The 18,270-nt window shown below is 49.2% G+C and overlaps 1 protein-coding gene across 1 annotated transcript; it reads right to left on the bottom strand.

Annotated features, from left to right (window-relative positions):
• Positions 1–959: 959 nt before the first annotated feature.
• Positions 960–16,366, bottom strand: LOC138242432 (apical junction molecule-like). The gene is made up of 16 exons (XM_069197916.1): positions 16,166–16,366; positions 14,083–14,201; positions 12,460–12,540; positions 10,980–11,090; positions 10,630–10,710; positions 10,290–10,370; positions 10,059–10,124; positions 8,665–8,745; positions 7,660–7,974; positions 7,326–7,514; positions 7,003–7,233; positions 6,200–6,373; positions 5,559–5,723; positions 4,534–4,806; positions 2,110–3,165; positions 960–1,853 (listed from the first exon to the last, which is right to left on the bottom strand). Exons 2-15 carry the CDS (start codon positions 14,158–14,160, stop codon positions 2,110–2,112), a joined length of 2,982 nt encoding a protein of 993 aa, XP_069054017.1. The 5' UTR covers positions 14,161–14,201; positions 16,166–16,366; the 3' UTR covers positions 960–1,853.
• Between the last annotated feature and the right edge of the window lie 1,904 nt (positions 16,367–18,270).

Raw genomic sequence — 18,270 nt, 5'->3', positions numbered from 1 at the left:
TTGACCCTGCTGGAGAACAACCTGCAGCTGAACACACCCCAACGCTCACGTTTCCACAGACGCAAACTTGAGTGGAATGGCATCCAGACACTTCACTGCTGGACTTTTAACAAGCTTCAAGTCAGAAAACCACCCAGGACGTCCTCTCGCTCAGTGTGACAGGCGCCTTTATTAGAAAGAAGGGAACCTGACATCTTTTTAACTTGACATCTTTTTAACTTAACATCTTATTAACTTAACATCATTTTAACTAAACATCTTTTTAACTTAACATCTTTTTAACTTAACATCTTATTAACTTAACATCTTTTTAACTAAACATCTTATTAACTTAACATCTTATTAACTAAACATCTTTTTAACTTAACATCTTATTAACTTGACATCTTTTTAACTTAACATCTTTTTAACTTAACATCTTATTAACTTAACATCTTATTAACTTAACATCATTTTAACTAAACATCTTTTTAACTTAACATCTTTTTAACTTAACATCTTATTAACTTGACATCTTTTTAACTTGACATCTTTTTAACTTGACATCTTATTAACTTGACATCTTATTAACTTAACATCTTATTAACTAAACATCTTTTTAACTTGACATCTTATTAACTTGACATCTTTTTAACTTAACATCTTTTTAACTTAACATCTTATTAACTTGACATCTTTTTAACTTGACATCTTTTTAACTTGACATCTTATTAACTTGACATCTTTTTAACTTGACATCTTTTTAACTTAACATCTTATTAACTTGACATCATTTTAACTTGACATCTTTTTAACTTAACATCTTTTTAACTCAACATCTTTTTAACTTGACATCTTTTTAACTAAACATCTTTTTAACTTAACATCTTTTTAACTTAACCATTTTAACTTGACATCTTTTTAACCTAACATCTTATTAACTTAACATCATTTTAACTAAACATCTTTTTAACTTAACATCTTTTTAACTTAACCATTTTAACTTGACATCTTTTTAACTTGACATCTTTTTAACTTGACATCTTTTTAACTTGACATCTTTTTAACTTAACATCATTTTAACTTGACATCTTTTTAACTTGACATCTTTTTAACTTGACATCTTTTTAACTTGACATCTTTTTAATTTGACATCATTTTAACTTGACATCTTTTTAACTTGACATCTTTTTAATTTGACATCTTTTTAACTTAACATCTTTTTAACTTGACATCTTTTTAACTTGACATATTTTTAACTTAACATCTTTTTAACTTAACATCTTTTTAACTTGACATCATTTTAACTTGACATCTTTTTAACTTAACATCATTTTAACTTGACATCTTTTTAACTAAACATCTTTTTAACTTAACATCTTTTTAACTTAACCATTTTAACTTGACATCTTTTTAACTTGACATCTTTTTAACTTGACATCTTTTTAACTTGACATCTTTTTAACTTGACATCTTTTTAACTTAACATCATTTTAACTTGACATCTTTTTAACTTGACATCTTTTTAACTTGACATCTTTTTAATTTGACATCATTTTAACTTGACATCTTTTTAACTTGACATCTTTTTAATTTGACATCTTTTTAACTTAACATCTTTTTAACTTGACATCTTTTTAACTTGACATATTTTTAACTTAACATCTTTTTAACTTAACATCTTTTTAACTTGACATCATTTTAACTTGACATCTTTTTAACTTAACATCATTTTAACTTGACATCTTTTTAAGTTGACATATTTTTAACTTGACATCTTTTTATCTCGAGATGATGCCTGAGCCTCTGTCCTCTCCGGTGTCTGGTCTGGGGGAGGTCTGGCTTCAAACAGCACCTTGAGCAGCTCCTGCTTTCTGAAACACCAATCATCATCATCATCATCATCATCATAATACACAAGCAGCTCCTGCTTTCTGAAACACCAATAATCATCATCATCATCATCATCATAATACACAAGCAGCTCCTGCTTTCTGAAACACCAATAATAATAATAATCATCATCATCATCATCATCATAATAATAATAATAATAATAATAATAACAATAATAATAATAATAATAATAATAATAATAATAATACTAATACTCAAGCAGTCTGGACTCACCTAGAAGCTGGTCTGTTCCTCTCTCTCTGTCTCCCGTCTCCTCCTCTTCTCCTCCTTTTCCAAGATTCTCCTCTTCTTCTCCTCTTTCTTCAGCTGTTTCTTCTCCTCCTTTTCCAAGATTCTCCTCTTCTTCTCCTCCTTCTTCAGCTGTTTCTCCTTCTCTTTCTGCTGTTTCTTCTCCTCCTTTTCCATGATTTTCCTCTCCTTCTCCTCTTTCTTTTCCAAGAGTCTCCTCTTCTTCTCCTCTTTCTTCAGCTCTTTCTCCTCCTTCTTCTGCTGTTTCTTCTCCTCCTTTTCCATGATTTTCCTCTCCTTCTCCTCTTTCTTCAACCTTTTCTCCTCCTCCTTTTCCAAGATTTTCCTCTTTTTCTCCTCCTCCTTTTCCAAGGTTTTCCTCTTTTTCTCCTCCTCCTTTTCCAGGATTTTCCTCTTTTTCTTCTCCTTCTTTTCCAAGATTTTCCTCTTTTTCTCCTCTTTCTTCAACCTTTTCTCCTCCTCCTTTTCCAAGATTTTCCTCTTTTTCTCCTCCTCCTTTTCCAGGATTTTCCTTTTTTTCTTCTCCTTCTTTTCCAAGATTTTCCTCTTTTTCTCCTCTTTCTTCAACCTTTTCTCCTCCTCCTTTTCCAAGACTTTCCTCTTTTTCTCCTCCTCCTTTTCCAGGATTTTCCTCTTTTTCTTCTCCTTCTTTTCCAAGTTTTTCCTCTTTTTCTCCTCTTTCTTCAACCTTTTCTCCTCCTCCTTTTCCAAGACTTTCCTCTTTTTCTCCTCCTCCTTTTCCAGGATTTTCCTCTTTTTCTTCTCCTTCTTTTCCAGGATTTTCCTCTTTTTCTCCTCTTTTTTTGCTCGTTTCTTCTCCTTCTTGCTCAGCATCTTCCTACTCTCCTCGCCCTGAGCTCCCCTCCCTTCCTCCTCCTCCTCTTCTTCCTCCTCCTCCTCTTCCTCCTCCTCCTCCTCTTCCTCCTCCTCCCTCGCTCTCTCTGGCTCGGAGGCGTCACTCTCGTCCTCCTTGGAACTGGAGAAACCCAGGATCCTGGAGTATAAAGTAGAGGAGGTGTCCTGCACAGAGAGAGAGGAGTTAACACCCTGACTGGACACTCCAGGACATGAACACTGCACTGAGAGAGAGAGGGGTTCATACAGACACACTGACTGGACACTCCAGTACATGAACACTGCACTGAGAGAGAGAGGGGCTCACACAGACACACTGACTGGACACTCCAGTACATGAACACTGCACTGCGAGAGAGAGGGGTTCATACAGACACACTGACTGGACACTCCAGGACATGAACACTGCACTGAGAGAGAGAGGGGTTCATACAGACACACTGACTGGACACTCCAGTACATGAACACTGCACTGAGAGAGAGAGGGGTTCATACAGACACACTGACTGGACACTCCAGGACATGAACACTGCACTGAGAGAGAGAGGGGTTCATACAGACACACTGACTGGACACTCCAGTACATGAACACTGCACTGAGAGAGAGAGGGGCTCATACAGACACACTGACTGGACACTCCAGGACATGAACACTGCACTGAGAGAGAGGGGTTCATACAGACACACTGACTGGACACTCCAGTACATGAACACTGCACTGAGAGAGAGAGGGGCTCATACAGACACACTGACTGGACACTCCAGTACATGAACACTGCACTGAGAGAGAGAGGGGTTCATACAGACACACTGACTGGACACTCCAGTACATGAACACTGCACTGAGAGAGAGAGGGGTTCACACAGACACACTGACTGGACACTCCAGTACATGAACACTGCACTGAGAGAGAGAGGGGTTCATACACACACACTGACTGGACACTCCAGTACATGAACACTGCACTGAGAGAGAGAGAGGGGTTCATACAGACACACTGACTGGACACTCCAGTACATGAACACTGCACTGAGAGAGAGAGGGGTTCATACAGACACACTGACTGGACACTCCAGTACATGAACACTGCACTGAGAGAGAGAGGGGTTCATACAGACACACACACTGACTGGACACTCCAGTACATGAACACTGCACTGAGAGAGAGAGGGGTTCATACACACACACTGACTGGACACTCCAGGACATGAACACTGCACTGAGAGAGAGAGGGGTTCATACACACACACTGACTGGACACTCCAGGACATGAACACTGCACTGAGAGAGAGAGGGGTTCATACACACACACACTGACTGGACACTCCAGTACATGAACACTGCACTGAGAGAGAGAGGGGTTCACACAGACACACTGACTGGACACTCCAGTACATGAACACTGCACTGAGAGAGAGAGGGGTTCACACAGACACACTGACTGGACACTCCAGTACATGAACACTGCACTGAGAGAGAGGGGGGTTCATACACACACTGATGCTGCACTGAGAGGCAGGTTGTCTCCTCACCTCATCTAGAATCGTGGGGGTCTCGGGGTCCTCTGGGTGTCTCAGCACCTCTATTTGGACCTTCAGCAGCTCCGGGGTCGTGTCTTCCTGGCTCTCCTGCCTCCTCTGCCCCTTCCTCCTCGTCGTCTTCTTCAGCGGGGGCTTCTCTGGGGAGGGGCGGGGTGGGAGGGGGGGGAGGCGTCGGGGGCGGCGGGGCGTGATCCGGGCCGGATCAGGGTCCGGAGAGGAGGTGGACGCGCTGACTTGGAAAACACGCCTCTTCACAACTGGACACTGAAGACAGACACAGGACCTCAGTGATACTGTGAGCTCTTGAGTTCCTGTTCTTAATCTACCCAGTGTGTCCAGTAAGAGTGTGGACAGGCGAGTGTGTCCAGTGTGTCCAGTGAGAGTGTGGACAGGTGAGTGTGTACAGTGTGTCCAGTGAGAGTCTGGACAGGTGAGTGTGTACAGTGTGTCCAGTAAGAGTCTGGACAGGCGAGTGTGTACAGTGTGTCCAGTAAGAGTCTGGACAGGTGAGTGTGTCCAGTGTGTCCAGTGAGAGTGTGGACAGGTGAGTGTGTACAGTGTGTCCAGTAAGAGTCTGGACAGTGTGTACAGTGTGTCCAGAAAGAGTCTGGACAGGTGAGTGTGTACAGTGTGTCCAGTAAGAGTCTGGACAGGTGAGTGTGTCCAGTGTGTCCAGTAAGAGTCTGGACAGGTGAGTCTCTACAGTGTGTCCAGTAAGAGTCCGGACAGGTGAGTGTGTCCAGTGTGTCCAGTAAGAGTCTGGACAGGTGAGTGTGTCCAGTGTGTCCAGTGAGAGTCTGGACAGGTGAGTGTGTACAGTGTGTCCAGTAAGAGTCTGGACAGGTGAGTGTGTCCAGTGAGAGTGTGGACAGGTGAGTGTGTACAGTGTGTCCAGTGAGAGTGTGGACAGGTGAGTCTCTACAGTGTGTCCAGTGAGAGTCTGGACAGGTGAGTGTGTACAGTGAGAGTGTGGACAGGTGTCTCCACACAAGGACAGAGGCTTGTTCTCTCCTCACCTGTTCTCTCCGACCCGGCGCCGTTGTCTGGGGCTTCTCCGAGCGGGACAGGGACCCGGGCGATGGAGGAGGGGGGTGCCGGGGGCGCTGGGGGCCAGGAGAGGGAGGGATGGACACCTTGTTCTGGACGAACGCCTCGCCCACCTGGATCATGTGCCTGCTGGGCTGTGGGAGACACACAGCAGAGCTTGATAGTGGGGCCCCTCTCCACTCCTGATTCTGTATGTGCTCTAGATCCCCTCTACTGAGCCTCTGATACATCTCTGGACACCAGGCGAGTCTGGACAGCATCTCCAGTAAGAGTCTGGACAGGTGGGTGTGTCTCTACAGTGTGTCCAGTGAGAGTCTGGACAGGTGAGTGTGTACAGTGTGTCCAGTGAGAGTGTGGACAGGTGAGTGTGTCCAGTGAGAGTCTGGACAGGTGAGTGTGAACAGTGTGTCCAGTAAGAGTCTGGACAGGTGAGTGTGTACAGTGTGTCCAGTGAGAGTGTGGACAGGTGAGTGTGTCCAGTGAGAGTCTGGACAGGTGAGTGTGAACAGTGTGTCCAGTAAGAGTCTGGACAGGTGAGTGTGTCCAGTGTGTCCAGTGAGAGTGTGGACAGGTGTCTCCACACAAGGACAGAGGCTTGTTCTCTCCTCACCTGTTCTCTCCGACCCGGCGCCGTTGCCTGGGGCTTCTCCGAGCTGGACAGGGACCTGGGCGATGGAGGAGGAGGGTGCCGGGGGCGCCGGGGGCCAGGAGAGGGAGGGGTGGACAGCCTGTTCTGGCCGAACGCCTCGCCCACCTGGATCATGTGCCTGCTGGGCTGTGGGGACTGGAGACACACAGCAGAGCTTGATAGTGGGGCCCCTCTCCACTCCTGATTCTGTATGTGCTCTAGATCCCCTCTACTGAGCCTCTGATACATCTCTGGACACCAGGCGAGTCTGGACAGCGTCTCCCGTAAGAGTCTGGACAGGCGAGTGTGTCTCTACAGTGTGTCCAGTAAGAGTCTGGACAGGTGGGTGTGTCTCTACAGTGTGTCCAGTGAGAGTGTGGACAGGTGAGTGTGTACAGTGTGTCCAGTGAGAGTCTGGACAGGTGAGTGTGTACAGTGTGTCCAGTGAGAGTGTGGACAGGCGAGTGTGTCCAGTGTGTCCAGTGAGAGTGTGGACAGGTGAGTGTTTACAGTGTGTCCAGTAAGAGTCTGGACAGGTGAGTGTGTCCAGTGTGTCCAGTGAGAGTGTGGACAGGTGAGTGTGTCCAGTGAGAGTGTGGACAGGTGAGTGTGTACAGTGTGTCCAGTAAGAGTCTGGACAGGTGAGTGTGTACAGTGTGTCCAGTGAGAGTGTGGACAGGTGAGTGTGTCCAGTGTGTCCAGTGAGAGTGTGGACAGGTGAGTGTGTCCAGTGACAGTGTGGACAGGTGTCTCCACACAAGGACAGGTTCTTGTTCTCTCCTCACCTGCTGCTGAGCCTCAGGGGCTCTGAAGGTCCTCAGAGGGGGGGGCTCCTCAGGGCTCTGATGGGGGCGACCCGGCGCCGTTGCCTGGGGCTTCTCCGAGCGGGACAGGGACCCGGGCGATGGAGGAGGGGGGTGCCGGGGGCGCCGGGGGCCAGGAGAGGGAGGGGTGGACAGCCCGTTCTGGCCGAACGCCTCGCCCCCCTGGATCATGCGCCTGCTGGGCTGTGGGGACTGGAGACACACAGCAGAGCTGTCAGCTGCTGCCCGACTCCTGCCCCCCGGGGGGGATTGGACCGCCCCGCCGGCCCCCGACGCCCCCCGACCTGGGCCGCCGCGTCCCCCAGGTACGCCCGCAGGATGCGCCGCAGCTCGGCCGCGGCCCGGCGGAAGCAGGCGTCCACCGCGGAGAAGTCGCAGCGGACCTTCGTGCGCTCGAAGTAGGACCTCAGCCTCTCCCTGGCCTCCCGGTAGGCGTCCAGCCTGGCGTGTCCCAGGCCCCGGAAGGGCAGGTCCTAGGGGGGGCGAATCAGGCGAGACGACATCATCGTGACACCCCCGCGACATCATCAGAGAGAGGGGGGGGGAGGGGCCCCAGCTCCCGTCGCCGTCGACGACGACCCCTGACCCCCACCCACCGCTCGGTACCGAACAACTCACCGGGCCGGCGAGCGCGGCCCGCGGCCCGAACTCGGGCAGCAGCTGGTCGTACAGCGCCAGGCAGCCCAGCTGCAGGCCGGACAGGCTGCCCCGAGCCCAGGCGCCCAGGCGCCCCTCCACCCGCTGCACCAGCGCCTCCAGCTCCACACGCAGGCCCTCCCGCAGGCGCCACTGCGCCGCCGGGGGGCAGGCCCATGCCACCGCCTCCCACGGGGCCCACACCACCGCCCCCCGCGGGCCGACCAGCGCCGGGGGGCTCAGCTGCTCCCGCCAGGCTTGGGCCTCGGGCTCCCGCCTGACGATCAGCTGGCTGGTCTGAGGAGAGAGAGAGGAGAGAGAGAGGAGAGAGGTGAGAGAGAGGAGAGAGAGAAGTGAGAGAGAGAGGAGAGAGAGAGGTGAGAGAGAGGTGAGAGAGAGGAGAGAGAGAGGGGAGAGAGAGGAGAGAGGTAAGAGAGAGAGGAGAGAGAGAGGAGAGAGGTGAGAGAGAGAGGAGAGAGAGAGGAGAGAGAGGTGAGATAGAGGAGAGAGAGAGGTGAGAGAGAGGAGAGAGAGAGGAGAGAGAGGTGAGATAGAGGAGAGAGAGAGGTGAGAGAGAGGAGAGAGAGGAGAGAGAGAGGAGAAAGAGAGGAGAGAGGTGAGAGAGAGAGGAGAAAGAGAGGAGAGAGAGAGGTGAGAGAGAGGAGAGAGGAGAGAGAGAGGGGAGAGAGAGGTGAGAGGAGAGAGGTGAGAGAGAGAGGAGAGAGAGAGGAGAGAGGAGAGAGGAGAGAGGTGAGAGAGAGGAGAGAGAGAGGAGAGAGAGAGGAGAGAGAGGGCATGAGAGGAGAGAGAGAGGAGAAAGAGGGCATGAGGGCACAGAGAGAGGGGAGAGAGGGCATGAGGGCACAGAGAGAGGAGAGAGAAGGGGCGAGAGGGCACAGAGGGGGCATGAGGGCACAGAGGGGGCATTCTCCAGGAGGGGTCTGGCCAGTGGCCCTGCACCACAATCGGCCAGGCCGACAGACTCACAGCTCCGGGCAGCCTGGGCGGAGCCGCAGGGACAGTCTGCTCACTCCTCCTGCGACAGTCCGCGATCATCTCCCGAAGGATCTGCAGGAGGAGAGAACCGTCCCGTCAGACAGGACAGCGGACCGACCCCACCCCACCTCTCCAGTCCTTCCTCATCTCCACCACCATCATCATCATCATCTCCAACACTATCATCATCGTCACCAGCTTCCCCATCATGACCGTCATCACCTCCGTCACGATCATCACCATCACCAGCTTCACCATCAGGACCATCATCATCACCATCAACAGCTTCTCCACCCTCATCACCAGCTTCTCCATCATGACCATCATCATCTCCGACATCATTACTAAAACCTTCTTTATCATCTCCACTACCACCATCATCATCTCCGTCACGATCATCATCATTCTCGCCACCTTCTCCATCATGACCATCATCATCTTCACCACCATCATCACCAGCTTCTCAATCATGACCATCATCATCTCCAACACCACCACCATCATCACCAGCTTCTCCATCATGACCATCATCATCTCCAACACCACCACCATCATCACCAGCTTCTCCATCATGACCATCATCATCTCCAACACCACCACCATCATCACCAGCTTCTCCATCATGACCATCATCATCTCCACCACCACCACCATCATCACCAGCTTCCTCATCATGACCATCATCATCTCCAACACCACCACCATCATCACCAGCTTCTCCATCATGACCATCATCATCTCCACCACCACCATCATCATCACCAGCTTCTCCATCATGACCATCATCACCTCCAACACCACCACCATCATCACCAGCTTCTCCATCATGACCATCATCATCTCCAACACCACCACCATCATCACCAGCTTCTCCATCATGACCATCATCATCTCCACCACCACCACCATCATCACCAGCTTCTCCATCATGACCATCATCATCTCCAACACCACCACCATCATCACCAGCTTCTCCATCATGACCATCATCATCTCCAACACCACCACCATCATCACCAGCTTCTCCATCATGACCATCATCATCTCCAACACCACCACCATCATCACCAGCTTCTCCATCATGACCATCATCATCTCCAACACCACCACCATCATCACCAGCTTCTCCATCATGACTATCATCATCTCCAACACCACCACCATCATCACCAGCTTCTTCATCATGACCATCATCATCTCCAACACCACCACCATCATCACCAGCTTCTCCATCATGACCATCATCATCTCCAACACCACCACCATCATCACCAGCTTCTCCATCATGACCATCATCATTTCCACCACCACCACCATCATCACAGTCATCACCGTTGCGATCTCTATCTCCACCCATCCCCCCCTCCTCGACGCTGGAGACTCACATGCAGACACTCCTCTCTTGCCGTGCGCTGCCGGATCTTTCTGATGACCAGGTCCCGAGACGGGATCTGTGGGCAGACCCATAGTTTCAGTCCCTCCGCCCCTCCACCTTCTCACAGCTCCGGAGCGAGGGAGCGAGGGAGCGACCGCGGCCCCGGCGGTCTGAGACCCCCCTCGCAGTCGTCCTCACGGCTAACGAGCGCGCTAACGAGCAGCCGAGCGGCGGGACTCACGTCTGTCCGGGGCCTGGGGCTGGTGGCAGCGAAGTTCCTCGCCCGGATCTGACGGCATTCCAGGATCACCTCCTTCAGGAGCTGGACACACACACGCAGTGTGATCTTCATCAACCACATCATCATCATCACTGATACCTTTATCATGATCTTCACCACCTTCATCTTGATCGTCAACATCACCACCTTCATCATCATCATCATCTCCATCACAACTTTCATCATCGTCACACCATTACCATCCTCATCATCACCACTTTCTTTATCATTGTCATCACCCTCACCACCTTCATCATCATCATCATCAGCAGCAGCAGCAGGACAGACTCTTGTCTCTTACTCTTCTATACTCCTTGTCCAGCGCCTCAGTGCTTGTCGCCCCTCTCTGGACGTTCGGGGTCCCACCCGTCTCTGTCGTGACCTGCCGGAGGGTCGACTGCGTTAGTCACTCTCTCACCCTCACACTCCTCACCCTCTCACCCTCACACTCACTCCCTCACCCTCACACACCAGTGGGAAAGTGAGCGAACGAGACCTCCGTCACTCAGCCCTGCCCTGAGATTAACGAGCAGATTAACGAGCAGATTAACGAGCAGATTAACGAGCTGGCGCCTCGCCGCAGCGCTCGGCTCTCAGCGCACACCTGGACAAGCAGCTCTAAGGGCTGCTGACGGGGAGGAGACAGCTCACCGCTCGCTGGGCCTCGGACCGGGCTCCAGAACCTCTGGCCACTCCCTGCCGGCTCTGGGCCGAGTCTCCAGGCACCTCCTGCCAGACCTGGGGGTGTCGGACCCGGTTCTGCTAGAGACAGACACACACAACCCCTCTGAGTCCCCCTGCTGTGAATTACTGACTGCTACTGCTGCTGCCAGCACTACTATTACTCCTGCTGATACTACTGCTATTACTACTGCTGCTATTACAGCTAACACTACTACTATTACTCCTGCTGATACTCCTGCTGCTATTACAGCTAACACTACTACTATTACTCCTGCTGATACTCCTGCTGATACTCCTGCTGCTATTACAGCTAACACTACTACTATTACTACTGCTGATACTACTACTGATACTACTGCTGCTATTACTACTGATACTACTGCTGCTATTACAGCTATTACGACTATTATTACTACTGCTGATACTACTTCTGATAATACTGCTATTACTACTGCTTCTATTACAGCTAACACAACTACTATTACTACTGCTGATACTACTGCTATTACTACTGCTTCTATTACAGTTAACACTACTACTATTACTCCTGCTGATACTACTACTGTTACTACTGCTGCTATTACAGCTAACACTACTACTGTTACTACTGCTGATACTACTACTGTTACTACTGCTGCTATTACTACTGATACTACTACTGTTACTACTGCTGCTATTACTACTGCTACTACTGCTGCTATTACAGCTATTACGACTATTATTACTACTGCTGCTACTACTACTGATACTACTGCTATTACTACTGCTGCTATTACAGCTGATACTACTACTGTTACTACTGCTGCTATTACAGCTAACACTACTACTATTACTCCTGCTGATACTCCTGCTGATACTACTGCTGCTATTACTACTGATACTACTGCTGCTATTACAGTTAACACTACTACTATTACTACTGCTGATACTCCTGCTGATAATACTGCTGCTATTACTACTGCTATTACTACTGCTGCTATTACAGCTATTACGACTATTATTACTACTGATACTACTGCTATTACTACTGCTGATACTACTACTGTTACTACTGCAGGTATTTCAGCTATTACGACTATTATTACTACTGCTGCTATTACCACTGATACTACTGCTATTACTACTGTTGTTATTACAGCTAACACTACTACTGTTACTCCTGCTGATACTACCGCTTTTACTACTGCTGCTATTGAAGCTAATACCACTATTATTACTACTGCTGATACTACTACTATTACTACTACTGCTATTACTACTGATACTACTATTATTACTACTGCTGCTATTACAGCTAATACTACTACTATTACTACTGCTGCTATTACTGCTATTACTACTAATACTACTGCTTCTATTACTACTGCTGCTATTACAGCTAATACTAATATTACTATTAATGAATTAATATTAATATCACAGCTGACAGGAGTACCAGGGGACTCACAGCTCTCTGGACGCTGGCCTGGACTCTAGACTCTGGTCCCACTCGCCGGCGGCTCTGGACCACAGCCATCTCTGTCGGCACCTGTTGATGGGTCAGTTCTGTCAGAACAGAGACACCAGTGGAGCCCGAGCTCCCCTCACACACTGATATACAGCACACACACACAGATACACACACACACTCACACACTGATATACAACACACACACAGATACACACACACACTCACACACAGATACACACACATAGATACACACACACCCACACACAGATACACACACATAGATACACACACATAGATACACACACACAGATAGACATACACCCACACACACACAGATACAAACACACACACACAGATATACAGCACACACACACAGATACACATACACACTCACACACAGATACACACACATAGATACACACACACAGATACACATACACCCACACACACACAGATACACACACATAGATACACACACACAGATACATATACACCCACACACAGATATACAGCACACACACACAGATACAAACACACTCACATACAGATACACAAACACTCACACACACAGAGATACAAACACACGCACACACACAGAAACAAACACACAGCCACACACAGATACACACAGATATACAGCACACACACACAGATACACACACTCACACAAAGATACACACACATAGATACACACACAGATACACATACACCCACACACACAGATATACAGCACACACACACAGATACACATACACCCACACACACAGATATACAGCACACACACAGATACAAACACACTCACATACAGATACACATACACCCACAAACACAGAGATACAAACACACGCACACACACAGATACAAACACACAGCCACACACAGATACACACACACACTCACACACAGATACACACACATAGATGCACACACACAGATACACAGCACACACACACAGATACAAACACACACCCACACACACAGATATACAGCACACACACACACAGATAAACAAACACACAGATACTACACTGTATATACACAAAAAGATATAAACTCACAGAAAGACACTCAAATACACACAATCCCAGATACCACACACCACAAACCCACACAGACACATGACACAGATACCACACACACTCACCGACGCACACAGACTATATGAATACTAGTATAAATATTCTCACAGTAACACTATCACTAATACATGAATATTATCAGAACTGTTAATACTGTAATAGTGTTAGTATCACCAACACTATCAGAAATAACATCAATACTACAATTCATACAAAAACTAACACTGTAATGGTCAAGAAAACATGAATATAAATGAATATTAATGCTGAAACTAACAGTAACTCACAGTAACGCTACCATCACTAACACTATCAGTAGTAATAACATCAATACTACAATTCATACTAAAACTAACACTGTAATGGTCAAGAAAACATGAATAGAAATGAATATTAATACTGAAACTAACAGTAACTCACAGTAACGCTACCATCACTAACACTATCAGTAGTAATAACATCAATACTACAGTTCATACTAAAACTAACACTAATATTGTCAAGAAAGCATGAACAGAAATTCATATTAAGATGAGCTTACTACTGGGTGACTTCCAGCTCTCCGGGATAGGGGCCTGGCACCAGAACCCGTGATCTCTCGCCGGCGGTTCTGATCCATTCCGGCTCGGATGGGTCGGTAGCCAATGACACCTAATAAAACTGTACAAAGGGACGTTTGATCAAAAAAATATATAAAAAATCACGGTTTTAAAATGACACTCGTTCGGAATCACTTTCCATGTGTGTCTGCAGTATATACAGGATATGTGTGTGTGAGACAGACGGTGTGTCTACAGTATATACAGTATATATATATGTGAGACAGGCGGTGTCTACAGTATATACAGTATATATATATGTGAGACAGGAGGTGTCTACAGTATATACAGTATATATATATGTGAGACAGGCGGTGTCTACGGTATATACAGTATATATATGTGAGACAGGCGGTGTCTACGGTATATACAGTATATATATATGTGAGACAGGAGGTGTCTACAGTATATACAGTATATATATATATGTGAGACAGGCGGTGTCTACGGTATATACAGTATATATATATGTGAGACAGACGGTGTGTCTACAGTATATACAGTATATATATATGTGAGACAGGAGGTGTCTACAGTATATACAGTATATATATGTGAGACAGGCGGTGTCTACAGTATATACAGTATATATATATGTGAGACAGGCGGTGTCTACGGTATATACAGTATATATATATGTGAGACAGGCGGTGTCTACGGTATATACAGTATATATATATGTGAGACAGGCGGTGTCTACGGTATATACAGTATATATATATATGTGAGACAGGCGGTGTCTACGGTATATATATATGTGAGACAGACGGTGTCTACAGTATATACAGTATATATATATGTGAGACAGGCGGTGTCTACGGTATATACAGTATATATATATATGTGAGACAGACGGTGTCTACGGTATATACAGTATATATATATGTGAGACAGGCGGTGTCTACGGTATATACAGTATATATATATGTGAGACAGGCGGTGTCTACGGTATATACAGTATTTATATATGTGAGACAGGCGGTGTCTACGGTATATACAGTATATATATATGTGAGACAGACGGTGTCTACGGTATATACAGTATATATATATGTGAGACAGGCGGTGTCTACGGTATATACAGTATATATATATGTGAGACAGGCGGTGTCTACGGTATATACAGGATATATATACGTCAGTGTTGCTCGCTGGTCTCTTCGGCTCTTCAAAGCGCCGCCGCCCTGACGCCTCGGACGCGCCGCCCGGTTGCTACGCGTGACGTCACGCCGCTCTGCGCGACGGGCCGGGCCGGCCGCCGCCATGGTAACGCGGAGCGGCGGGAAACGTCACAGCAGAAACGGTCCCGTCGCGACACCCCGGATAACAGTCCCGTTACTCCGAGAGGGTTTAAACTGGAGCAGACGGGGGGCTGTGGTTCATGAGGCAAGAGGGGGGCGCGCTGCCCTCTGGAGCCGCGGTCCGGAGACGTTAACCCCGCGTCCGCCCCCGTCACGGTCCCTGAGGGCATTAAAAACCCCGGGACACCGACCGGGAGGGCAGGGGCTGTGCGGACTGAGCTCCTCTCGGGGCCGCAGCACTTCGGTCCCCCCAAAACTGCCCCCTTAATATCCCCCCAGCTAGTCAAACACCCCCCGCCTGTCCTCCCCATCACCCCCCTCTCTGAACTGGCTCCATCCCTCTGCTCTCCTCCCCACTGAGAGCTGCTGTGTGCTGAGCGGACTGGAGCATCACCCAGGTGGGGGCTGCACACTGGGGGGGCTGGAGGGGATCCCCCTGACCTGGGAAGAGCTCTGAGGGGAGGGTCCGGCCAGGCGCTATAGAAGTGTGAGCAGTCGTTATTATCATTATTATGAATACACTTTCTCTTTCGAGCGCTAAAACGGATTCGGACTGTTGCCCCCACAGCTCTGTCCGCTTGAGAGCTGCTGCCCGAGCTCCCGGAGACACTTATTGAAGAATCACGCTCTGACACGAACACGAGTGACACGAAACGCGCCCGATCCAGGATCGATACCCCCGCCGCCCGTCCGGACCGGGTGCGGCGCCGATAGCGGAGCTCACCGATCGATGGAGTCGGTTGTCCAGCTGATCGATTATCTTCCGCTGGAGCGATTGGTTGTCGATAGACGAAGCGATCGATACCTCCCCGCCGTGCGGCTGCCCGTGCGGTCTCGCGCTCTGACTCCGGCGCTCTCTGACGCCGGTCGGGCTCTGTGACGTCACAGCGGTGGTTGTGACGCAGCGCAGACGGCTGTCCGGGGACCGGGGTCGGGGGGGGACGGGAGACGGGGGACGGGGGCTGTTTCTCAGACAAATCACCCCAGTATCTAATAATAATAATAATAATAATAATAATAAGAATTGCTTACTCTTATATAGCGCTTTTCTGGACACTCCACTCAAAGTGCTTTACAGGTAATGGGGATCCCCTCCACCCCCACCAGTGTGCAGCCCCACCTGGATGATGCGACGGCAGCCATAGTCCGCCAGAACGCTCCCCACACAGCAGCTCTCAGTGGGGAGGAGAGCAGAGGGATGGAGCCAGTTCAGAGAGGGGGGTGTGATTAGGAGGCCATGATTTGTAAGGGCCAATGGGAAATTTGGCCAGGACACCGGGGTAACACCCCTACTCTTTTCGAGAAACCCCCTGGGATTGTTAATGAGCACAGAGAGTCAGGACCTCGGTTTGACGTCTCATCTGAAGGACGGCGCCTGTTTACAGTCCAGTGTCCCCCGTCACTATACTGGGGCATTAGGACCCACACAGACCGCAGGGTGAGAGCGCCCCCTGCTGGCCCCACTCACACCTCTCCCAGCAGCAGCAGCCTCAGCTCTCCCAGGAGTCTCCCCTCCAGGTACTGGCCGGGCTCACACCTGCTGGGCTCCAGTGGGGCTGTGAGCTGGGTGAGAGCGCCCCCTGCAGGCCCCACTCACACCTCTAACACCACTAACACATCTAGTTAAATCACATCAGATCACATCAAGTCAAAGTTTATTTCTCAAACGCACCACAGTGCAGCAGCAGCAGCAGTTGCTGACAATGAAAGGTCTTTTCCGCGAGCTCACAAGAATCCCAGAAGTCCCAACAATCACAAAAACACAAAAATCACAACACTGAGGTTATGAAAATCAGGTTACACGATAATAGCTGTAAGAGAAACGGAATCAAACTCAATATGAGTGGAGCTGTTGTGTGTCCAGGGTGTGTGCAGTATATCCAAGTAGTGCAGTGATGCTGAATGCAGTGAAAACTGGGTGTCCCTGTAGTCACTACAGGTGATCTGCTGAAGGAGCCGCAGGCTGGCTGTTCAGCAGTCTGACTGCCTGGAGGTAGGAGCTGTTCTGTCGTCTGTCGGACTCGGACCGGATGCTTCGGTACCGTTTACCGGCCGATAGGAGGGAAACCAGTCTGTGACTGGGATGACTGGGGTCCTGGAGGATGGGCCCGGCCTTCCTCAGACATCTCGCTGAGTAGATCTCCCGGATGTCTGGGTAGCTCACAGCCGGCGATGAGCCGCCCTGACTGCGCCCCCCTCTGCAGGACTCTGCGCCCCCAGCAGGCAGGGATGCAGCCAGGCGGGGTGCTCTCAACAGCGCCCCTGCAGAGGCTGGCCTGGAGGGGTGACGGCGTGCCGAACCTCTTTCGCCCACGGGGAGAGAGAACAGGGCGCCGCCGCGCTGGTCTGACCACGGTGTTAGTGTGGGGCGTCCAGGTGAAGTCCTCTGAGATGTGAACCCCCAGGAACCTAAAACTGCTGACCCCCTCCGCGGCCGTCCCACTGGTGTAGAGAGGGGTGCGATCGGTGTTCTCTTGTTGCTTTACTGTGTCGGACGGAGTTCAGGTCCCCTCCAAGGTGAACTCGCTCTCATTGCGACGTCGTGCGCTCTTCCTGAGGAGAGCGATCCCCCCCCCCCTGTCATTTCTGTGCCCCTGTTTTTCGGTCATGTGGCGCTGAAGTGTCGGACGGGGTGTATCTGGGCCGAGACACAGAACCCCAGGGCCCCCGAGGAAGAAACACAGCGCTGTCCTCAGTGGGAGGACATGAAATAACGATCCAGTTTTGGGATGAGGATGAAGTTGGACAATGTGTGTTTATTATCACCTTGAAGCTGGGATGACCACAGCGCTGGATGAGACAGGGGGTACGGTGGCCCCTAGATTCACA

This window comes from Lepisosteus oculatus, chromosome 14 (assembly GCF_040954835.1).
Source record: "Lepisosteus oculatus isolate fLepOcu1 chromosome 14, fLepOcu1.hap2, whole genome shotgun sequence".
Lineage (NCBI taxonomy): Eukaryota > Metazoa > Chordata > Actinopteri > Semionotiformes > Lepisosteidae > Lepisosteus > Lepisosteus oculatus.
This window is presented reverse-complemented; position numbering and strand designations above follow the sequence as displayed.